This window comes from Aegilops tauschii, chromosome 7 (assembly GCF_002575655.3).
Source record: "Aegilops tauschii subsp. strangulata cultivar AL8/78 chromosome 7, Aet v6.0, whole genome shotgun sequence".
In the NCBI taxonomy this organism is placed as follows: Eukaryota; Viridiplantae; Streptophyta; class Magnoliopsida; order Poales; family Poaceae; genus Aegilops; species Aegilops tauschii.
In genome coordinates this window covers 32,254,679-32,278,931 of record NC_053041.3, presented here as the reverse complement: position 1 = coordinate 32,278,931, position 24,253 = coordinate 32,254,679, and the positions used below count along the sequence as shown (strand labels likewise).

The 24,253-nt window shown below is 50.3% G+C and overlaps 2 protein-coding genes and 1 pseudogene across 2 annotated transcripts; 1 reads left to right on the top strand and 2 right to left on the bottom strand.

The window, feature by feature from the left end:
* Positions 1–4,519: 4,519 nt before the first annotated feature.
* Positions 4,520–5,665, bottom strand: LOC120968610 (uncharacterized). The gene has a single exon (XM_040395509.1). The coding sequence runs from the start codon at positions 5,663–5,665 to the stop codon at positions 4,520–4,522; it is 1,146 nt and encodes a 381-aa protein (XP_040251443.1).
* Positions 5,666–10,171: 4,506 nt separating this feature from the next.
* On the bottom strand, positions 10,172–13,030 carry LOC109776302 (sucrose:sucrose 1-fructosyltransferase). Its single transcript, XM_020334947.4, has 4 exons — positions 12,611–13,030; positions 12,442–12,450; positions 11,182–12,050; positions 10,172–11,063 (listed from the first exon to the last, which is right to left on the bottom strand). The coding sequence occupies exons 1-4, from the start codon at positions 12,963–12,965 to the stop codon at positions 10,365–10,367; spliced, it is 1,932 nt and encodes a 643-aa protein (XP_020190536.1). The 5' UTR covers positions 12,966–13,030; the 3' UTR covers positions 10,172–10,364.
* Positions 13,031–16,387: 3,357 nt separating this feature from the next.
* On the top strand, positions 16,388–18,776 carry LOC109776301 (ABC transporter F family member 4-like; annotated as a pseudogene).
* The last annotated feature ends 5,477 nt before the right edge of the window (positions 18,777–24,253 follow it).

The window sequence follows — 24,253 nt, the reverse complement described above, 5'->3', positions numbered from 1 at the left end:
ATACATAAATTGTCTCAATGCACAGCACGTAGGTCGATGTACAGGAGCTTCTTGGTTAGGTTCCCCATAATGTGGTTCTTGATCTCTGGCAGCGATAGCACCTCTTGTGCTTCCCATCACCCCCCTATGCACCTCCTCCTCCCCGGCAGAGACCTTGCAATCCTTAGAAGCTGCTACAGCAAAGAAACAGGATGCAGGTAGCCACTTGGCCTGCAGACTGTCGTTGCCTGTCTTGCAGTCGACATGCCCCTAGGCCCTACATGCTATAGCTGCAAATAATCCACGCTGCAGAGCCGCTCTGCTGCAGAAGTGTGGATCCAGCGCCGACGGCTCACCTGTGCCGTCGAACATGCTCACCTTGTCGCTCCACCGCTCCAAAGAAAGAGAGGGAGGAAATGAGACGAGAGGAGCGGGCAGTACCTCAATGCGCGCCGCCGCACTTGCTCCCGCGCTCTGCGCCTCTGCCGCGCTGCCTACGTGCGAACAATGCAAGACAATCATCGCCGCCGCTTTGAACTGTGACCGAGCAAGATGGTGCTTCAGCGCGAACCCACCGCGGAGCCCCGAGCATGTCCTTCATACAGCTTCGCCGACCACCGCCTAGGTGATGATCTCCGTCAAATCCGTGGGCGCTACTTCCATCTTCCATCTTTGCAAGCAGGGGGCGGGACAGGGGCTAGCTGATGCAAGCCACGCGGAGGAGGAATGACGGCGGCTCCAACTCCAAGAGAGAGAGAGAGAGAGAGAGAGAGAGAGAGAGAGAGAGAGAGAGAGAGGGAGAGAGAGAGAGAGAGAGAGAGAGAGAGAGAGTATGGAAGGGCGGGTGTACTTGGATGGAGGGATGCAGCGGCTGTGCTTGGGAGGGGAGGAGGAGGCAGCGCCCAGAATGGAGGTGGGAGGCGGTGGTCCGACGTGGATCGGGAGGGGATTGTGTCCCGATGTTTTCGGGTTGAAAATGGGACTTCGAGCGAGGCACGGACGAAGGGTGGGCAGAAAGCGCGGTCCTGTTGGCAGGAAAAAAGGAACGCTACGCGTTTTTTAGATAGTATACGTAGAGAAGTAGAGAAGATGAGGTGCGGTGTGAGTCAACCATGTGCGCGTGGGATCAGGTGCGCTGGTCGCTGGACAACCGACGAGAAAAGAACGAGCAGCGATCAAATGCGCCTGGGATCGAGGTGAGGCAGCGGCCTGGCGGCTGGCACGCGTCGAGGATGCCCACGCCCACAGGCCCAGCGGCCAAGCGGAACTACTTTTTTTTTTTGAGAAATATACATACTAGGCCTAAAAAATTTGGGCCCCCCAAAATTTATGGGCCCTGTGCGGGCGGCACACTTAGCACAACTATGGGCCCGGCCCTGCCCACACGGCACACTTGACGCACGCCTCAACTGATTGCGTCCACTTCTAGCTCCACGCTGATATGCCACCGAACTTGGCCGCTCTGACTCCACGGAGCTGTACGCGCATGTTGCTAACAACCACATCCATGCAAACTACACGACGTGCATGGTACTGATCAGCTTTTTTTTTTGCATCGAACTCTGACTTTATTTAGCGAATAATCACGCGGTTACAGTCTGCCCGTAGGCTATTGACAAGGAAATCTGGACTCGCATCGAGCCAGCAGTCCGTACCCTCCGTTGCACTAGCGCGCTGTGCACATAAGTGGGCCGGGAAGTTAAGATCCCTGCTGATATGCTGAACCGAGAAAGAAGCAAAATTAAGGACTAAAGCTTCAAGTTCATGAAAGATAGGCGCAGCAATAGATCGTGAGTTGCCGCGCGAACTCCATTGGGTGACCAGCTCCATGCAGTCGACCTGCATTATCACATGTGACATTCCACGTAGATGAGCAAAGATCACACCTTCCCGAAACGCTAGGAGCTCAGCAATGAAAGGATCAGAGACCCCCTCTAGCGACTTGCACCAAGCCCCCACAAAAGATATGTGAGACCGAGCAACGCCGCCTGCTCCTCCTGACAACGCATTTGGGAATACTGAGCCATCAGTATTGATGGTAATCCACCCCACATCAGGGGGGTTCCAACTCCGTCCCGACAGCACCACTGGGCGATGGTTAGGTAGATCGAGTATGGCCAGGGTTTCATGGATCCACTTGAGCGCTTGCACCGGGGAGAAGCCCTCCTGATCGTGGGTCCATTTGTTCCTGGAGGTCCATATTGTATGCATGATTGTGATAATCTGACAACGAGCCTCGTCAGAAAACATCTCATCGAGCACAATATCCCGTGCCCATGTTAGCGGATGCAGCCTCGGTAGATGGAGATCAAACCGATCCCTCGCTGCAACCCAAAACTGCTTGGCATGTGAGCATGAGATGAGTGCATGCATTAAGTCTTCATTCATGGCCTTGCATAGATCGCAGCGGCCAAGTGGCTTGATGTGACGGTGCTGTAGAGTCATGTAGTCTGGCAGGATGCCACGCAAAACCCTCCACCAAAAAACCCTAACCTTCGGCACCACCCGTAATTTCCAAAGTGCGGTCCACAACTGTTATTTGCTGATGAAGTGTCCGTCATCGTCCCTTCCTCTAGAGAACTAAGCTCGTTCCGAGTCATGAGAGAGCGATATGCTGATTTTACAGTGTAGTTACCCGACTTTTCCAACGACCACGCCAAACTATCTTCCCCACCTAATCTGTTCAAGGGTATATTAAGAATCGCCTCAGCATCGGGGTGCGGAAAATTTTGGCGGACCAAACTGACATTCCAACTCCCAGTGTAGTCATCTATCAGCTCTGAGACAGTATGCAGGGGCGCCGCCCCTAATCTACCAGTCGGTTTCATAGTGACTATGTTTGGGATCCAAGGATCATTCCAAATAGATATAGATGAGCCATCTCCTATTCGGTGGATCAATCCCCTCTCCAAAGCCTTCCTGCTTGCGATGATAGCCTCCCAGGTAGAGGAAGCTCCCTTGGGTATCGAGGCTTGGAGAAAGTTTGAGTGTGGGAAATACTTTCCCTTCAACACTCTAGAGCACAAAGAATCTGGTTTGGTCAGAATGCGCCAGCCTTGCTTTCCAAGCATTGCTAGATTGAACATTTGGGGATCCCGAAAGCCCAGACCTCCTTTGATTTTTGGCTCTGTCAATTTATCCCACGCCAGCCAATGTAGGGATCTTTTGTCAATGGAACTCCCCCACCAGTATTTGGCCATGGGCGAGGTGATTTCCTTGCAAACCTTCTTGGTCAGCAAGAAACAGCTCATACTGTATGTTGGAATAGCTTGTGCAATAGATTTCAAAAGCACTTCCCTCCCTGCACAGGCTAAATTCCTCTCAGACCATCCACTTATTTTGCTGCGAATACGTTCACCGATATGATGGAAAGTACCACTAGTGATTCTTCCAATGGCCGTGGGTAAGCCTAGATAGCGCTCAGAAAACGCTTCTGCTGCAATCCCGAGCATATGTTTGATCTGCGTCCGGAGGGGCTGCCCCGAGTTGCCACTGAAGAAAATAGAGCTTTTCTCCTTGTTGACCGCCTGGCCCGAGCAGTCCGCATAGATTTGTAATATTTCCACGAGCCGTTCTGCACTTTGGGTCTTGGCAGCAAGAAAAATGAGACTATCGTCAGCGGACAAAAGATGACTAACCCATGGTGCATGGATACTCACACGGATTCCTCTGTCGATGTGCGCACCACCATAATTGTTAGGTAGCGATGTTAGTCCTTGAGCGCAGACTAGGAACAGATAAGGTGAGACTGGACATCCTTGGCGAAGCCCTCTGGAGGGGTTGAAATAAGGCAGCAGTTCACCGTTAACCTTAACTGAGAATCTGACGGACGTGACACATTTCATTATAAGCCTGATGAATCGATCCCTGAAGCCCAGCTGCACAAGCATGGCTTCTAGGTAATGCCACTCCACGCGATCATATGCCTTGAGCATATCCAATTTAACAGCACATGTATAATTCTTGCCTTTCTTCCTTCTCCTGATAGCATGAATACACTCATAGGCCACTAAGACATTGTCCGTGATCAAGCGTCCCGGCACAAACGCACTCTGCTCATCGCCTATAACATCATCCAAGATGAGGCGCAGTCTGTTTGCCACAGTCTTGACTGCAATCTTATACAAAACTGGGCATAAGGCAATAGGACAGTATTGAGAAATTTTTTGAGGGTACCTGACCTTTGGGATTAAAGTGATAGCCGTATCGTTGAGCCCTGCTGGGAGCTCTCCCCCGTTCAAAAAACTCAATATAGCCATTGTAATATCATTCCCAACGACATTCCAATGTCGTTGGTAGAAACCCGCTGTGAAGCCATCCACACCTGGCGCTTTAGACGGCGCCATATCAAACAATGCGGTTTTTACCTCTGCTGCGGTGTACTCCTTCTCGAGCAAATGATTCATATCAGCGGACACTCGCGGCTCTACAGAGTGCAAAAGTTCTTCCATTGGTCTGTAACCTTGGGACTGGTACAGAGCTTGATAGAAAGAAGTGATCTCATCCTTTACCTCCATTGGGTCACTGATAACGTGGCCGTTTATGCTCTCCAATGAGGTAATGCGATTGGTCCTCGTGCGTTGCCGTGCTTGTGCTTGAAAATAGCCTGTGTTTCTATCCCTGCACGGAGCCACAACACACGAGATCTTTGTTTTAGCCAAATTTCCTCCTGCCGCAAAGCTTCGCGTAGCTGCTTCGCGACCGCTTTCTCTTCGTCAGTTGGGCCGTGTCGGAGCGACGCAGATCGCAGGCGGTCAAGCCGCTGCTGAAGCTTTCGGACTTTCCGTTCCAGATTTCCAAACTCTCGCCGCCCCCACGAGCCCAGCTGCTGCTGAACATTGGAAAGGGCGTCAACGATGCCTTGCAATCCTTGCTGACCCGCGCCCACTTGCCACATGTTCCGGACCATCTCGTCATAATCCGCATGAATTTGCCAAACGTTTTCATAACGGAACGTGCGTGGTGCTCGAGTCCATCCCATCGTCGCCTGAGGACGACATTCAGCCAGAACAAAGCAGTGATCCGACTCCACGCTACTCACATGTTTGACACTGGGGAGTTCAAATAGCTGAAGGAAATCGGCGTTAGCGAAAGCTCTATCAATCCGCGCTTTAACATTAGAACTGCCTTGCTGAGCATTATCCCATGTGAAGGGTACTCCGCGCCACCCCAGGTCCTGGAGCGCGCAATCTGAAATTGCTTCACGGAAAGCACACATGTGTCTTTCCGGTCTTGCATTCATGCCAAAGTGCTCATCCGCATGTAGGGTTTCGTTGAAATCCCCCGTACACAGCCACGCCTCATGCTGGATAGCAAAAAGAGTATGGAGGAACCGCCAGCTGTGGTGTCGATTCTCCACACGGGGCTCACCGTAAAAACCAGTGAAACGCCAACTTTTATTATTCTGGGTGACCTTCACATCAATATGAGATTTACTGAAATTTTCCAAACTAACATCAACATCCTTTGACCAGAAGAGGCCGATGCCTCCACTAAGCCCATCACTATTGACGGCAAAACAACCATGAAATCCTAATGTAGTTTTCAGATCTTCTACTCGTTGCCCCCTGATCTTCGTTTCCATGATGAATAACAGGGTGGGACCTTCTTGCTTCACCAGCTTGCGAAGCTCACGAACTGTCGCAGGGTTCCCAAGCCCTCGACAGTTCCAACTCATAGCATTCATTGGCTCGGGCAGGGCTGACTCGCAGCCGCTGCCGAGGATTCAGATGATGGCGGAGTAGGCTTCTTCTTCTTTGATTCCCTCTCCGGGAGATACTCGTTCAGATTTCCAGCATCTAGAGCAGTTGGTTCAGAGGTGCCTTCTCCATCTACATTGCCAACAGCGGCCTCGCCATGTTCTGTGATCGCCAGGGCTTGCTTCACCACCTGACGATAGACTTGAGTCGCTTGCGGGGCCCCCTTACGCTTTTGCAGCACCGGTTTTTTGACAGGTGATGTCACTTCCGGTCCTCCCTTCGGCTGAGAGTTTGATGATCGGGATTCTCTTGTACTTTGCTGTTTCTCATGCTTATCCTGTGCTGAACTCTCTCCCGAATTAGCTTTCCTGCGATCCTCCGACGCTCGTAAAAAGGCCTTGAACGGGAGATCACCGTTTTCATCTCTGGTCCCGGGCATGGGACAGAATAGATCGGAGTGACCAAGCCGACCATAAGAGAAGCAGAAGTGGGGTATTTGTTCATACTCGATATCATATCGATCGATGCTCTTTCTCTTAGCCGAGTTGATCAGGATCCATCTCCGCAGGGGTTTCTGCACATCAATAGTGACCCTGGCTCGCAAGAACCCCCCTACTGAATCAATTTGGACAACAGAAGCAGATTTATCAACCTGCTGCGCAATCGCCAAACCACGCGTTTCATTCCTCAGATTGTAGGGCAAATTAACTACCCGGATCCAAACTGACAGCTTATCAAACTTGTCAACCTGCTGCGCAATCGCCAAACCACGCGTCTCATGCTTATCCCGTACTGATCAGCTGATGCTAACTCAACTAACTAGCTACGCACTATTAGCTTGCATGTGTACTCGTCTCCACACTTCTACGAGCACGCTCACTGCCGCAGCCTCAAGCCTTCAACTTAACTACATGCATGAACAAAACTAATGCGACGAAATAAACATGATGAATACCTAGACAACAAGGTAAACTCTATCACTGATAATGCTGCCACGAGGTAAGACATTTAGTTATGGAAGCCACCCAACTGTACTTTGATTACGTCAAGTACGTAAAAGGGTCTCTGCGGTACCTTTTCGGTGGTTGCCGGTAGATTTTGTCACACGAATTTTTATTTTTATTTGTTATGATGGGGCAACGGATACTAGGTGCTTCCATGCTCGCGTTTCTATCTATGAATGTTCAAAAGATATGCTTCTAGAATCCCGATTTTACTCTACATGGAAACACCAAGACAGATTCCCAATGTGTTTCCCTTCTAAAACTAGTAAATGTGTACGTGCATTGCATGCTGATATTAGGTAATATATTAATTACACGTAAATATTAGGTAGGATATTATTTGCGTATTAATTATGTGATTAGCATTAGAGTTGATATTTGATATGATATTAACTGCACACTAAACATGTTGAGCGCTCACCATTATAGCAGCCCGAGTCGTTGGATTAACCTGATTTAACGACCGGGATTTGTTGGATCTGCCCCTTCGGGTCTTTTTATATTGGTATAGATACACGTAAATATTAGGTAGGATATTATTTGCGTATTAATTATGTGATTAGCATTGGTGTTGATATTTGGTATGATATTAACTGCACACTAAACATGTTGAGCGCTCACCATTATAGCATCCTGAGTCATTGGATTGACCTGATTTGATGACCCGGATTTGTTGGATCTACCCCTTTTTGGGTCTTTTTATATTGGTATATATGGAATATAATATAAGACGGCCGCTTGATTTGCTTGTCTACTGCATTGGTATTGGTAGCGGGGACATCTGCGTCTGCATGATTGAGCTGGAGACCCTCCCTAGACGATGGCTCCATGGACGACGGGGGTATCTGTAGCTTGACCTCGGTATTATGGCATCAAGTGACCACACTCTTCATACACAAATTTAAATTTGAAAGAGTAAATTGCAAAATACAACCACATTTCAAGTTCTTGTTTGGATTTGCCACCGCATTTCTTGGGTGTCTCAAAAATCTACCGATTTTCTTGCTAATTTTCTCAATAAACACTAATGATTGATTTGGGACAAATTAATTCAATTCATGACATACCGGACCCACTGATCAGGTCCACATGGCACTAAATGGTCAACACCGCTTGTCGACCGTTAAGTAGAACGAAGGGCCCACCTATCAGCATCGTCATCTCTCTCAAACGTTCTTATCCTCCTTGGGGGCATTCCAACAAACACCTCGCATGCATGCATAGGGATGGATGAGAGGGCGCATAATGATGGTCTGCAGATCAACTGGGCTGCCGAGGTCGACACCAGAAGAAGCAGGAGGCGAGGCGGCCGGTGGCGCAATCTTCCCTGGCTTGAGCCGGCTATGGCGGTGTGTGCTATGGCCGAGCCGTGGCTATTGGGAATCCCATGGCGTGGCTGGCAAGCTTCTTCGACGTGGTCATGGGCTCCGGTGTCAACGGCATGCCGTGTCCATGCTGGTGGCGCGCGGCGCCGACGACGAGCTCTGACGAGGACGTTCTCGTGTTCCTCATGCGTAGCCTCCGCGTGGTGCTCCGGCCGCTCGTCCCGCGTTGTCCCATTTACCAGGCTCGTCGCACGCCAGAGGTGGGGATGGAGCTCGTCGAGGCATGACAGAGGGAGGACCCGCGTCACGGATCCATCCGATCCAGTGTAGGGCGGCGCGTGACGGGATGCCGTGCTGCTGATCTCGCCCACACCGGGAGGGAGGAGAGATGGAGGAAGGTGTAGTGGTCGACGGGAGAGAGGATGCGGGGTGGCGCGGGAGAGAGGGGCGGCGTCGGCCATAAGCGACAGGAGGTGCAACATAATGGATGCATGGTGATTTGTTTTCACAGTCAAAACAAACTGTGTTGACAAAATAGTGTCATGTGGACCTGATAAGTGGGCCCGGTATGTCAGAAATTGAATTAATTCGCCCCAAATGAATCATCGGTGTTTATTAAGAAAATTAGCAAGGAAATCGATTGATTTTTGGGGCGCCCAAGAAATGTGGTGGCAAATCTAAACATGAACTTAAAATGTAGTGGTTTTTCGCAATTTGCTCCCTGTGAAGACAATGCGCGTCCACAAAAAATTCATTTCTTAAGTATTTTCTTTTCGGAATTCACGAGGTAAGATATTTAGTTATGGGAGCCACCCAACTGTACTTTGATTATGTCAGGTACGTAAAAGGGTGTCTTCAGTACTTTTTCAGTGGTTGTCGGTAGATTTTGTCACACGGATTTTATTTTTATTTGTTATGATGCGGCAACTGATACATTCTGGTGCTCCCATGCTCGCATTTCTATCTATAAACGTCAAAAAGACATGCTTGTAGAATCCCGATTTTACTCTACATGGAAACACCAGGACAGATTTAACTAGTAAATGTGTACGCACCATGACAGATTTAACTAGTAAATGTGTACGTGCAATGTACATTGATATTAGATAATATTTTAAGAGTCTTGCTACACGTACGATGAATTTTGTATGATTTATGTACAACAGACCTCAGTAGCCGTTCGATGAGTTGGACAGACGAGTGAGAACACGTCATACAAGATCGTACGCACTATACATCGTACGCACATCAATTTCGATATATTAATTACACGTAAATATTAGGTAGGATATTATTCGCGTATTAATTATGTGATTAGCATTGGTGTTGATATTTGGTATGATATTAACTGCACACTAAACATGTTGAGCGCTTACCATTATAGCAGCCTGAGTCGTTGGATTGACCTGACTTGACGACCCGGATTTGTTGGATCTGCCCCGTTGGGTCTTTTTATATTAGTATAGATAGATACACGTAAATATTAGGTAGGATATTATTTGCGTATTAATAATGATTAGCATTGGTTTTGACATTTGGTATGATATTACTGCACACTAAACATGTTGAGCACTCACTATTATAGCAGCCTGAGTCGTTGGATTGACTTGATTTGACGGCCGGGAGTTGTTGGATTTCCCCTTTTAGGTCTTTTATATTGGTATAGATACACCATGTTTGCTTTCCCAAAAAATACGAAATACAAAGATTGCATATAAATGAATAAGAAATGAGAGAACTTGAACTTGAAGCAAGGTTTTGGTTACCGGTCGAAATTTCAAAACTTCCCATGGTTACCGCGTATTTCCGTGGTAAATCCTCATACCGAGCAAAAAATACCAATTTTTTTGAAATTTTTGAATTTAAACGCTTGATTTGTAGTAAAGTGCGTAGGATCTAATTAATGCCATGAGAGTTGATTCTGACGTGTTCGTAGCAACATAGTTCCTCTTTTGACAGGTCTCTGGTTCGAATGTTCGTTCATTCATTTATTTGAATTCAAAATTCAACTATAAAATTCTTTCAAAATATTCTTGGTATCTCTCAGTATTTCCCGGTAACCGTGGTAACCACGTTTACCAATCCCTGTGGGTAAAATTGCGTCATTCGGTAACCAAAACCTTGACTTGAAGTAGTCACTTATATTTGGTGGCAGGCATCCATGTCCTTTTAATTTACCCGTAATTGATTAACATGTGACCAACATCATCTAATTCATCTTACTAAAACCAAAACTAGAACAAGGAACATAAATCAAGATGATACGTAGAGTAGCTGGTACTCCACCGCTATCTGTCCAAGAGAAAAGGAAGCCACCGACCGAGCAAATAATCCATAACTTGTTGTAGGTGATCAGTTTAATCGAGGACTAGCAAGTCGTCGTCCGTGAATATCTTGTTGTACGACGAGTCCATGTCGTGCACGACGAGCTTCTCAGCTGTGACGCTGGCGCTGGTGGCATTGTTGAACAGGTAGACCACCGCTGCGTAAATGGCCTCCGTCGGGTAGGCCCTCGACGTCACCGTCAACCTCCCGCCCATCACGAAGCTTTGCACGATGGAGTGGTCCACGAGCACCCTAACGGAAAAATCCTCGCCTTCGAGCACCGGCACCGTGCTACCCACCACCTCCTTCGCCACATCGGTAGCATGTGTTGACCGCAACTCATCGTGGCAGAAATGGGTCCGAAGACCGCCGTCGAGGCCCTTGGACACATAAAAGTACACCGCCGTCTGTTCTGTCAGGGCGACGTTGGCGAGGACGAGAATGCCGAAGGGGCCAAGTGCGCCGCGGGTGGCAGCGCCGCTTGTCATGGTGCAGTTGTAGCCGACGTCGACGTCATTTAGGGCCTCAATGGCGGAGGTGTTGATGCGGAAGGATGCCTCGATGTCGAGTTGGGAGGTCTGGTGGAGGGGGAGGGAGACGAAGGATCCGGCACCGACAGTGATGCCGCTGAGATCGGTGGTGTTGATGCGGAGGGTATCGAGCTCCTCCACTGGCCATTGGATGAGGTTCGTCCGGGTCTTCTCGTCAAGCTCCACCGTTCTCGGAATCGACTGCACGCACAACACACAACATTAATCTAGTTTGGTTAGTTAAGTCTAAGAGTAGCAATGATGACCGATGTTGATAAGTGTAAGGTAAAGCAGTCATGTTGATGACGATGATGGTTACCTGGAGGTTGGCCCACCCCTTGGCGGCGTCGGCGCTCCAGGAGTCGGTCTCGACGACGTACCCCCATACGATCCGCCGCTTCTTCACGGGGTCGTAGAAGGACTTGGACGCATCGTACCTGCCATAGTCGTACCGCAGCGCGACGCCGAGTTCCCGCTCGGTGTCGATCGGCGTCCATGTGTTGGCCGCTGCGTCGAACCTCCCGAGCGCGTAATAGTCGCGCCGGTCGTCATCGCTGCTCTCCTTGAGCACGTACATCACGTCCTTGGCCGTCGAATTGTACATGTCGCTGGCCTTGCGGCCACCGCCGACGGCAAACATGTCGATGCACTCGTACATGCCGGTGCCGGCGGGGCCGCGGTACAAGTATCCCGGTATCAGCTCGTAGCTGACGAAGTCCTTGGTCTTGTACGTGAAGACGATGCCGGAGTGGTCCGTGTCGTTCTTGGAGCCAATGATGATGCGCCACGTGTTGTCGGAGTTATCGAACCACGCCGTGGTTGGGTCACGGTAGTCCTTCATGCCGATGCCAGGGGGAGGGTACACGACAGGGTTGGCGGAGTGCTTCACCCACTCGCGGAGGAGGGGGTCGCTCGGGTCGGCGGCCTCCGCGAGGCAGGTCACCTGCGCAAACATCTCGGTGTACCCTGTGTAGAGCACGATGACCCTGCCATCGGGGAGCACAGTGATGGATCCGGTGCAGACGCCCTCGATATCGTACCAGTGGTCAGGCACCATGGCGAGCGGTAGGTGGCGCCATTGGACCATGTCCCGCGACACGGCATGCCCCCATGAGATGTTGCCCCAACCAGTGCCTCCGGGGTTGTGTTGGTAGAACAAATGGTACCATCCTCTATAGTACACCGGACCTGCAGTGGACAATGCATTTCAGAGAAAGTGCTCTTCTAATCCCGAGGTTATATGCACCCGGGTGAACATTAGAATCCAAAAAATAAAAAAACAACAAAAAACTGATTTTTTTTGTAATAAACATCGATGAATGTTTTACCTATGTGAAAATTTTCATGATGAAATGACATTTATGGAGGCCTGACAAAAGAAAATGCACCACGAAATTGTTGCGGAGGTAAAAATTTATCAATGTTCATAAAGAAATTCAGAATTTGTTGATTTTTTAACTTAAAAAAATACTGTTCGTGGTGGTGCAATTATATTCCGCACAGGTCACAAAACTTCTGAATAGGAATACCCGATTGAGAGGATTCGTTAGGTGGAGCGTAGTAATAGTGTAATACTAACCGTTGGGATCTGCACGGATGGATGTCGCCGGAGAATGCCACCGCCGGCGAGCAAACAGGAAGCAAATAAGGCAGGGAGGTCAGTTTCTGGATCGGACCACGCCGGAGAAAATTAAGCGGAATCTGAATCTGGAAATCTAATCGCACGGATGAACTCGGTCAGTACGTACCGTTCATGTAGTTCTTGTCCGGCTGGAAATGGAAGCCGGTGCGCTGCCACTGCAGCATGGCGCTGCTCCACGGGAAGCCGCCGCTGGCGGAGTATGCCCCGGACGTCTTCTCCGACACGCCGTGTTCTGCCATAGCCCGTATGGAGGAGGACGCCACCGCGTCCCGGTGGACCCTGCTGGCCCCAAAGACCGCGGCGGCGACGACGAGTGCCACCACGGCCAGCACGGCGGCCCACGCGCGCCACCTCACGCCGCCGCTGGTCCTGGTCCGCCTGCCCTCCTGGCCGTCAACGTCGGTTGAGGAGGAGGGCAGCGGTAGCGTGCCGGGGATGAGGGTGCCGCGTGACGACTCCATGGCGCCGGCGCTCTCCAGGAGAATCTCGTGGGAATTTGGTGGGTTCTTTCTCACCGACGGATGGGTGGTGGGTTCAGTGGGGTAGCGAGGGTGACTTATACAGGAGTACTTCTCACACAAGAGGGAGATTTATAGCAGCGGTTTGGGGGGTAAAGATGAGATTTTTTTTGCGGGTGTAAAGATGAGAATTTTAGTGGGAAAACACCTCACGCTTAGAGCATCTCCATCAGGCACGTGATATTAGCGCCGCGCTGGAAAAATTAAATTTTTTTGCGCGCGCAGTCGTTCCGGACGCTCCAACAGAGGCGCAAAATACGCGCGCGGTAAAAGATAGGAGGTAAGTGAATCCCCCTATGCTAGAGTCGAGGTAGCTCCAAGACAGGATCTAGCATGTTAGTCAATGACAACATGGTGCACTAGAAGTAACCTGGACTCCACGACAACACCCTCAAGAGTCAAGAGGGAGACGACACACCGTACCGCTGCCGTCGAGACCGAAAGACCGGTCAAGGGTTTTCACCCGAAGCCCTGGCTCGGTGGGAGGACCCTCAACGACGCCCCCAAGAGGGATGTGATGCCCACGAGCATCATCGTCGCCAATGCCAAAGCACAAGGCTTTCGCCCGGATCCTCTCAACCTCGCCACACCGAGGAATCTTGAGCCCCTGTCCAACTCAAGGGAAGACATGCCGCCACCAAACAAACCTCCAGAGCACGATCTGGGAACCAACACTGCCGAGGCACCGCCGAGACCAGGGTCACCCAAAGCGGCATCCGTTGTCGCCCACACGACCAAAAGATGCAGCCATCACCACCACCAAGCCGCCTGCTGAAAGCCGAACTGGCGGTCCACCACCCGAGGCTGCCGCCTCGACGTCCATAAGAACCAACCATTAAGCACACATCTTGCACGCCGCCGGCCGACATGGTAACATCTGACAGAGAAGACGCACCCCAACCCCCTTCAGCGCCTCCCATCCGTCAGCCAAGAGGTCAAACCCGGGAAGAAATCTAATGATGGACTCACCACTGTGGAGAGGTTGGCGTCCATGGCCTTGCCACGACCACCGGTCCCGCTCAACTGCCACCACCTAGCCCAAGCACTGGACAGGAATCGGGCCTGAGAGCCCCGCTGGGCAACAGATCTTGGCCGCAGCAGACAAGCACATGAGAGACCTCAGGTCCTGGTGAGGCGAGCGCCGGCCACCCAGCCACAAACGCCAACACCCAAGGTGGCCAGCTCCTTGGAGTAGCAGAGGAAGCCCCGTCGCCGGCGCCCCGGCCGCCTGCAGCCGACGGCTCCCAGAAGCAGAGCCGTCGCCGCCGAAGGAGACCCAACCATGCAGCCCTCCGCGCGGGATCTCGACGTCCACGACCCCGCCGCCGCAGCCCGCGCCAGCACGCCGCCGCCGCCCCATGCCAGATCCCGTGAACAGCAACGTCGAGCAGGGGGAGAAAAGCCCTGCCGCCGCCCACACCGGCCGGGCTTTGCCCGGCGGCGCACCAGGCGGTGGCGAGGAGAGTGTGAGGGGAGGAGAAGCCGAGGCCGGCAGCGGCTAGGGTTCCCCCCCCTCCCGGTCGCTCGCGGGAGCGATGTGGGAGAGGGAGCAGAGATGAGGGGGGAAGGGTCCTTGTTGGTTCCTCTCGCGTCCCGTGTTTTCCCCAGACAGGTTCGGGCTCCACCATCCCGAGCAGGAGGGCAGGGGGCCCCCTTCGGCGGAAACTTGGAGTGAGTGGCGAAACGAGGTCCGATGGTTTTCCCTTGGCGGCGAGTCTCCGTCCTTGTTGGTAGTCTAGGTGGCTCTGTGGTAGGATGTGATCTCTCCTAGTTTCTTGCATTTTCCTTTGATCTGCTTTGTAAGAGGTTCTCCTCATCACCTTGTATCGGTTTGGCTGTGTGCTTTATATATAAAGCGGGGCGGAAGCTTTTTCGGTAAAATACGCGCACAGTATAATTGGTTCAGCGCGCGGAGCGAAATGACATCACGCGCCGCTTATTTCGTGCACCCACTCCTGCGCGCTGCACACTCGAGCGCCCGCGCCGCACTGCCGCCACCCTCTCCGGCCGCCCCACCTTCGCTGCGCTCCGCGCCGCCGCCGGCAAATTCGTCCGATGGACGGCCGCACTGACATCCCCCCTCCCTACACCCGTGACCCCTCCACCACATCGCCGGCGGCGCAAACCCTAGCCCGCGGAGTTCTGTCTTCGCCTCCGACGGTGCTCCTACAAACACTGGTCTCGCGCGCGACCTTTTCATGGTGCCACGGACGACCTCGGCGGGTGGCGTCGCGCTGGCGCCCGCCGTGAAGCCACGTGCCCCCCTCTCAGAGCTCCCAAATGATTGATGTGTCGTGCAATTGAACTATAATATGTCTTTATTTTGCACATTTGTTTAATGTTTGAAACATCTTCATATTGTCAAAATGGACATGTAAAATCTTATTCGCAAGCGCCGGCTGCTCGCCCGTGCTGTAAGTTAGCGCGCCTGCTGAAGCTGCTCATGCGCGCCATATTTTGCAGCAGTCGCTGGAGCCAGCGCCCTGCCGCGTGCAATTTTTTGTTTTTTGTTTTGATATTTCCACGCTATAAAAAGGTTTTAGCGCGCCACGCGGTTGAGAAGGGATTGCTCTTGGGCTCGCCAGTTTTTCAGAAAAAATAAATTTAGAAACAAGACGACGGCAGGATCACATTGGCTTTAAGTCAAGGAAGAAAATAAACCAAGGAAAGAGACCAACTTGTGTGCCATGTGTTACAAAGCAAGTTCCATGCTATGATATTTTATTTTATTTTAAGAACATAAACCTAATATTTTTTTTATACCCAAATGATACGTGCCACACGTGTGGCACAAAGCACTCCGGCCCTCACGCTTTTGTTGTCACCCGAAAAGAAAAAAGAAAAAAACTGAAACTTACCGTTCAAAAAGAAAGTTGTCATGCTTGACAATTAAAGTTGCCATCCTCGTATCATTAAACTGGCCATGAAAAATATGCGGGGTTGCCATGTGTTCGTGCTACACATGTGACACTTATCAGGGTTCATTTTAAAAGATTTGCCGACTCATATGCCTCTTGGAGATTGTTTGTCCCAGGGATTATCGCGAAGTTCGTTAAGAAGGAAATCATGGTTGCTTGTAGAAGGGAGTGTGTGTAGATGCAAAAGGTGACAACGTCATATTGTCCTCTCTGTTGGCCCGTTCGAAAATCTGCGGCAGTAGTGTTGGACAATCCTATAGTCAAGTCAATAGGCCAAAGCGAGAGAATGGGTGGACATTAGTGTGGGTCTGTTTCCGATTTTGTCGTCGCATAAGATTTTGTCGAAGAGGTTATGATCAACTACATTGATTTATTTTCTACGAAGTCTTCCAGTTCAAGCCGGCTCGCGCCACCGTCGACCTCAACGCCCTCGGGCCCTCGGACAAGGACGCGAAGAAGGAAATGCGCGAGATGATGGCGGCGGCCATCGCCGAGGCTGCCAAGCGGGAGGCGCTCCGCGACGACCGCGACGCCTTCTCCGTCGTCATAGGAGCGCGCGTCCCCGGATCCGCCGCTGAGGGCGACGTAGCCGATGGAAACATCAAGGACATCGTGCTCGACAACTTCTCTGTCTCTGCGCGAGGAAACGAGCTGCTCAAGGGCGCCTCCCTCCGGATCTCGCATGGTCGCCGCTACGGCCTCGTGGGGCCCAATGGCATGGCAAATCTACCCTCCTGAAGCTGCTCTCTTGGCGGCAGGTGCCTGTGCCCAAGAACATTGATGTCCTGCTTGTGGAGCAGCAGATTGTTGGTGATGACCGCCCGGCAACCGAGGCGGTGGTTGCAGCCAATGAGGAGCTCACGGCGCTCCGGGCTGAGCAGGCAAAGCTTGAGGCCTCTAACGACCCCGATGACAACGACAAGCTTGCCGAGGTATACGAGAAGCTAAATCTATGCGACTCTGATGCTGCACGCGCGGGTGCTGTTGGATAAACTCATCGCTGTTTCCTTGTTCTGAATAATGTGGTGCATGGCCGATGTGACATCTACATGCACGTAGCTAGTATACCGGAAGTGCTATGGCACGTCCAGGTTGTTTATTTTCTCATTCCTTGTTTAGTCCTCCGGTTAGTAAGGCACACGAAATGCAGTCGTTGGATGGCATGGCATCACGCAAATTGTGGGGCAGTCTGACCGGAGGTTAGTTAGCTAAGATCCATTGTAATCAAGCTACTCATTTTTCAAAGGAATAATAGCAAGACTCGCGTAGGTTCAGGCGAGGCAAAAACTACCGTCTGCTGTTCGTTCTCGCTCGTTCTTCTCACTCTCCGGCGACCTTACTCGCCACTCCGGCAACGACAGGTGCGTCCAAAATCCTCGCGGGGCTGGGGTTTGATCAGGCGATGCAGGCAAGGTCCACAAAGTCCTTCAGTGGTGGCTGGAGGATGCGCATCTCGCTTGACCGTGCTCTCTTCATGCAGCCAACATTGCAGCTCCTTGATGAGCCTACCAACCATTTGGACCTCCGAGCTGTGCTTTGGTTGGAGCAGTACTTGTGCTCGCAGTGGAAGAAGACCCTTATTTTGGTTTCCCATGACCGGGACTTCTTGAACACAGTGTGCAATGATATCATTCATTTGCACCATAAGAGTCTGCATGTTTACCGTGGTAATTTTGATGACTTCGAGAGCGGGTATGAGCAGAAGAGGAAGGAGATGAACAAGAAGTTTGAGGTGTATGAAAAGCAGATGAAAGCAGCAAGGAAGACTGGGAGCAAGGCTGCACAAGATAAGGTTAAAGACCAAGCAATGTCAAAGGCCCATAAAGAAGTTGCCAAGGGGAAGGGGAAGGGAAAGAATGTGGCAAATGATGATGATAACGTGAAGCTAGCGGATCTGCCACAAAAGTGGCATGACTACAAAGTTGAGTTCCACTTCCCAGAACCCACTTTGCTCACACCACCACTCCTTCAGCTCATTGATGTGGGTTTCGGCTACCCCAACCGTCCAGACTTCAAGTTATCAGATGTTGATGTTGGCATTGACATGGGAACACGTGTTGCCATTGTTGGGCCCAATGGAGCAGGAAAGTCTACTATTCTGAATTTACTTGCTGGTGGTCTTAACCCATCCGAAAGAGAGGCAAGAAGGAGCCAGAAGCTGAGGATTGGACGATACTCACAGCATTTTGTTGACTTGTTGACGATGGAGGAAAATGCAGTTCAGTATTTGCTCAGGCTCCACCCAGACCAGGGGGGAATGAGCAAAGCGGAGGTTGTCCGTGGCAACCTTGGAAAATTTGGCTTGCCAGGTCACAACCATCTTACTCCCATTGTTAAATTATCTGGTGGTCAGAAGGCCCGTGTTGTGTTCACTTCGATATCAATGTCGAATCCTCACATTCGATGAGCCTACAAATCACTTGGATATGCAAAGTATTGATGCTTTGGCAGACGCTCTGGATGAATTCACTGGAGGTCTGGTCTTGGTTAGCCATGACTCGCGGTTGATATCTCGAGTTTGTGACGATGAGGAGAAGATCCAGATATGGGTTGTGGAGGATGGCACGGTGACTAAATATGATGGCTCGTTTGAGGATTACAAGGATGAACTAATGGCAGAAATAAAGAAGGAAGTTGAAGAGTAATGCTGCTCATATTGAGCTGCACATTGCTTATTCTTTGTAGAATGAGCTGCTTTGTTCTCCTGAAATCCCATGTATTATTAGCAGCTTTTGTTTGCTTTGGTTTGCAGAATATACATATGATTTGTCATATGCATACTATCTATATGGCCAAGATGAATTATTTGTTTGCCTTTTCTACATTACAAGATACTGGAAATCTGGTGGTGTTTCTTTTGTACAATTTTGCGCAACACTGTCGTACTAATGCATTTTGGGTGGTATACTTCCATATTGCATTTTCTCATGTTAACTTGCTATATAGTTACCATTATATGTTCTGAACTAATAGCGCCAGATTCTAACTATTGAAATGCTTGGTACTACCGATGAGAACGAGCCATTATTCCAGGTGTGTTTTCACCAGCGTTCTAAGAGTACTGGTTCTTTGTTGCGCAGGCTCTGTGTAGAAAAAATAAATCAATATGTACTGACTACATGAATTTAGCTGTTATGTGTTATGGCTGCTGAATTTTGGAATCATTATCGGCACAAGCTATTTCTTGTTTTGTCTATGTTTTGAGGAACTTAAGTTGTCTAGCATGACGATGTAACTAAATCAGAGATGATCTTTCCTATTATCGTTTACCTTGGACCTATACCTATACCTGATAGTAACCTTCCCTAATTCTGTGTTACTGTATATTCTTCTGTTTCAATGTATTCAGGAATTATCTGTAGAATATCTTTCATGTAGAGTATTGTTCGAACCGTAGCTCTTTTGCACTTGTCGTCCAGCAGTGTCAGATCCACAGCTGAATACTGTGTATTGCAAATATATATATCAAAACTGAATCATATTTTAATTTCATACCGTATATATGAGAGTGTCAATATTAGACAAACTGACAAACCGTATAAACTAAACCATATAAACCGAATGCAGTCTTTTTTTTAAAGCACACATGTGGTTGGCCGTGGTTACTCTTCGTAACCATCAATGCGGACGGGGCTTGCCTGCTCCCTCCCAGTGCTTCCATCTGTGCTCCCCGCTCAATAGATCTCATCGAACAGCCCGTGTCCCCTTTTCAGAAAAAGCTAAGAATCATTGTAATTCCTTAGTTTGCCATACGTATAATCGGAACTGCAGGCCATTCCTTGTCCTCTCCCACGGGTAGCAACGAGAGCCTGGCCACCGATGCCGCGAGCATCGCACCGCCGTGCCGGGAGTAGTTGCCATCTCTCCACCCTCCTTCACCGGAGCTCCACGCGCCTCGTCGCGGGCGCGCACGGACGCAGTCATCAGCAGGGGAAACAACGTGGTTCACCAGCGCCTGGCACGAGCAACAGCTTCAACCGGCCGGTACTTGAACACCGCCATGTCGGCTTGTCCTCCTTTGTTGACATGTTGTCACGATCCCGATTCTAAGTCACACCGATCTAGCCTGTAACACCTCATATCACTTTGCGGCCTCACGCACGGTATTCCCATGGATGTCGCCTTACCATGGCCCGGGACCGTTTGCGCCTTCTGACTCACGTATATGATAGTGTCGCTAGCATCCATATGACAGAGAACCCGGGCCGACATGGCTAGTCGTGAACCCAAAGCAGCGCTAACTTACGGGAACAGGCATACATGAATCAATATCGAGCATGTCGGTCAGCAGCGTGTGAATCCGGGCTGTAGCACTCGGCTAACAGGACTCCGGCAACCCGGGCTGTAGCAGGCTAGGCAGGACTCCGGATGTCACCGCGTGACATTTCTCCGAAGGGACAGACAGAGGAACGAAGTGAAACACATGCCGGCCAGTCTAAGTGTTCCGGAGCAGTAGTGCTGGGCTAGCAGGACTCCGGTAAACCGGGCTGTAGCGGACTACCAAGGCTCAGTTGAGACACCAGACTACATTTCCCCATAAGAGAGGCTGCCAAGAATAAACAACTAGATTGTCTGATCCCACACATACCAAGCATTTCAATCATACACACAATATGCTTGATATGTGTAAATACAATATGGCATCACAACAAAACTCTACAACTCAAAGTACTTTATTTAAAGGCTCCGGAGAGCCATACATAACATGTTCATACAGGTAGAGGTCACATGACCCGACACTCAAGTCATACAAACATACAAGCACATGCGGAAGCAAACTTGTCTGAGTACAGACAACTAGAAAGAAAGAAGGCTTGACAAAGCCTGTCTATCTACAAAGGCCCTTCACAAGTTCAGGTCACCACCTGGGTGGCAAGTCACTCGCCAACGTCGAGATCTACATAGAACCCATCGGAGGGGGCGGTGTTCTCGTCTGCAACAATTATTAAAGCAACATGAGTACAAAGGTACTCAGCAAGTCTTACAACAGATCCTACTATACATGCACATTCTCAAGAAGGGTAGTGGAGTTATTGCAGCAAGCCAGCTTTGACTCTTGGCTAAGCTATCCTACGAGACACCACTTGTAAATGATTTTGCGCACACGAGTCCACTAATCACCATCACAATACTCCACCGTGGATCCTCCCTCGTCATCCTACGAGAGGGCCATCCGCGGCACTCACACTTATCTTGAGTCATTTAGTAGTGACCATTAACTTGTCTATGAACTGCATAAGCGACCAAGTAGTCCTTTACCGCGGGCGCGGCTATTCGAATAGTTTTATACCCTGCAGGGGTGTACTTCTTCACACACGCTTTCACCACTTATCACCGCTACACGACATGTACTCGGCAACCTTCAAGCGGAAGCCCAGCGAGGGTGTCGGCCACGACCTGACTAAACACACGAGTCCCTATTCCAGGTTTATCGCCTATTCGGGTTCCATCCGCAAGGAAATCCGGCCGGGGTGTCCTCAACAGCCCCAAACGATGTGTGCAGGGTTCCCGAGACACCTAACGGGCAACTCGGTACACCGGGCCACGTGCCTACCGCATCACAGCCCACCGCACGGCCTCCAGCAACTACAAACACCAGAAACTACTTGCAACTCCTGGACAGAGGACGGGGTGGTTAATAAGTAGTCAATTAAGGATCCCAATGTGTGGTAGTAGCTGAATCTTAAATCACACATACAGATCTCAGTTCTTAAGGACGGCCTCAATGAAACAACCCACCATGTACTCCTACATGGCCTCTCATCGATACCTTTACGAAATCATGTTCAACACTTCACTCTCATTGTCGACACAACCATTCACTCTAGTCCATCACCCTGATGAGCCAGACCTCACACGACTCTAAGCATAGCAAGCATAGCATGGTAGGAAACACAAACATGGATCAATCAACTCCTACACATGCTAGTGGGTTTCATCTAGTTACTGTGGCAATGACAGGTCATGCAGAGGATATGGGTTCAGCTACCGCAACACACAGCAGTTTGAAACGTTGTTGTCTTAATGCAGTAAACGAGAGCAGAAGTGAGAAGATGGGTTTGTATCGAAATGGTCAATGGGTTGCTTGCCTGACAGAGTGGTAGTGGGATACTGCCCTTCAGTTGAATACTCGTGAATATCCTTGGAGGCAGAACCTACCACGAAGAACACATCGAAACACAATCATCACATGGAAATATGCAACAATATGATGCATGCAATGACATGGCAAAATGAGTGTGTTTTGGCTAACGCAACTTAGAATAGACTAGTTTGAGTTCATTTGAATCAAGGATTCAAATGCTAACCCAAAATAAGAGGTGATATTAGTGCATTAACTTGTTTCATCTAAACAACAAGGTTAAAGTGTTCTGACATGCATGAAACTAGTACAGATGGAAAGATTGAATTTTTCTGGTCAAATTTCATATATAAACCTTTACATTTGGATTTACAGATTAATTTCTATGAATTTTTGAAGTTTGTAGTATTTTCTAGAATTTCCTATATAAGAATAAATCCAGTAAATGATTTATTGCGTCAGCATTGCGTCATGGTGACATCAGCAGTCAACATGGATGGTCCAGGTCAAACCTGACTAGTGGGTCCCGCGTGTCAGTGTCATTAGACTAACTAATTTTAGTTAGTCCTAATCCTAGGTTAATTAGCAGGGCGGGCCCCACCTGTCATAGACCCAGGGGGTCAAACTAGGGTCAACCCAGTCACACTGGTCAACTCGCCGGCGTTTAGCCGCCGGCGAGGCCAAACGCGGCGGGGCACTGCGGGTTTTGTCCTCCGACGACCAAATGGAGGTCGGAGACCATCTACGGTTAGCTGGGAGTGAGCCGCGTCGAGTGGTGGTGGCGGTGGAGCTCGGGGTAGCCGGAAGCGACACCGACGACGACCTTGGCGGTCGCCGGAGTTCGGGCAAGGTCGAACCCGTCGCTAGGGGGCACGGCGAGTGCGGGGAGTGGTGCTACGGCATCCAGGGAGTGCGGTGAGGCTAGCGGGCAGGGTGGCGAGGCCGTTGCGTGGCTGGAGTCACGTCGGCGGCGCGTGCGGTTGAGCTTCATGCGGTCGCTACGGTGCTCGAGAGCAAAAACGGAGAGGATGGGGAGGTAGCTGAGCTCACGACGGTCACGGCGGGGCAGACGGCGAGGTCGGGGACGAGCTGCTGCAGCGGTGATGGGGAAGGGGATCTCCGGCGGTCAACGATGAGGACGAAGTCGATGGAGGCGGTGCAGAGCATGCGAGCGCTCGGGGCTCGGCTAGCTCGGCGTAGCGGACGACGGCGAAGCTCAGGAACACGAGGGGGCGGCGCGAGGACGATGGTGGCTGCGAGAACTACGGCGGCGCGGGCGCGGCGGCGTCGGCCATGGTGAGGAGAGGCAAGGGAGAGAGGCAGGGGGCGTGTGAGGTGTCCACGGGGTTAGGGCGGCGCCGCGGAGGCGTTTCGAGGCACGGGTGAAGCAGGCGAGTAGGGAGGTGGCGTGGCGCGACGCGCGCGTGTGTGCTGTCTCCCTCCTCTGCCTACTGGCAGAGGTAGGCGATGACTGGCACAGGCCAGGTGGGCCGGCCCAGCCAGGTAAGTGGCATGTGGCCTTTCTCTCCCTCTCTTTATTCTATTTTTTTGTTTTTCTAATTTTCTGTAGCTTCTAGGCTTTATTTAAAATACTAAAACATTTTCATAAATCCTGAAATTAGTTGGGGGCTTTGTTTAGATTATTTCCAACAACCCACACTTAACTTCAGAATTATTTGGGCATTTGAATTATTTTATAGCATTTAAATGCCCAAATGCAAATAGGTAATGATTTAATCCAATGACCTTATGTGTCCTAGAAAAATGTGAACCAATTTTGGCAGAGGTTCTGGACCAAGACAAAAGTGATGGACATTTTAAAAGGGCATTTCAGGTTCATTGAAAAAGATTTTAGTAAACCCTAGTTGTTTTCAGAGGGGGGCTGGGGGTTCTGTCATCCCCATTTCCAAGTTTCTTGTCAAAGTAAACATGATGCAACACTCTAATGCATGAACTAGCTAGGGTGTGACAACTCACCCCCACTCAAAAGAATCTTGTCCCGAGATTTAGGATCCGTTGGGAAGAAGGTGGGTACTCAAGTCGAAGACGATCCTCCCTTTCCCAAGTAGCTTCTTTCTCGGAATGGTGTGACCATTGAACCTTGAGAAACTTGATATTTTGGCGTCGAGTGGTACGCTCGGCTTGATCAAGGATGCGAACGGGATATTCCCGATATGTGAGATTATCTTGGAGATCAAGCGTTTCGTGGTCCACTCCACGGATCGGATCCG

Excerpts from the sequence above, each read along its gene's own strand:
- LOC120968610 (XM_040395509.1), bottom strand. The coding sequence starts at position 5,665 with ATGAATGCTATGAGTTGGAACTGTCGAGGGCTTGGGAACCCTGCGACA.
- LOC109776302 (XM_020334947.4), bottom strand. The coding sequence starts at position 12,965 with ATGGAGTCGTCACGCGGCACCCTCATCCCCGGCACGCTACCGCTGCCC. Across the intron at positions 11,064-11,181 it reads AGGGGTGGGCCAACCTCCAG|TCGATTCCGAGAACGGTGGA; the intron begins GTAACCATCATC and ends TTGTGCGTGCAG.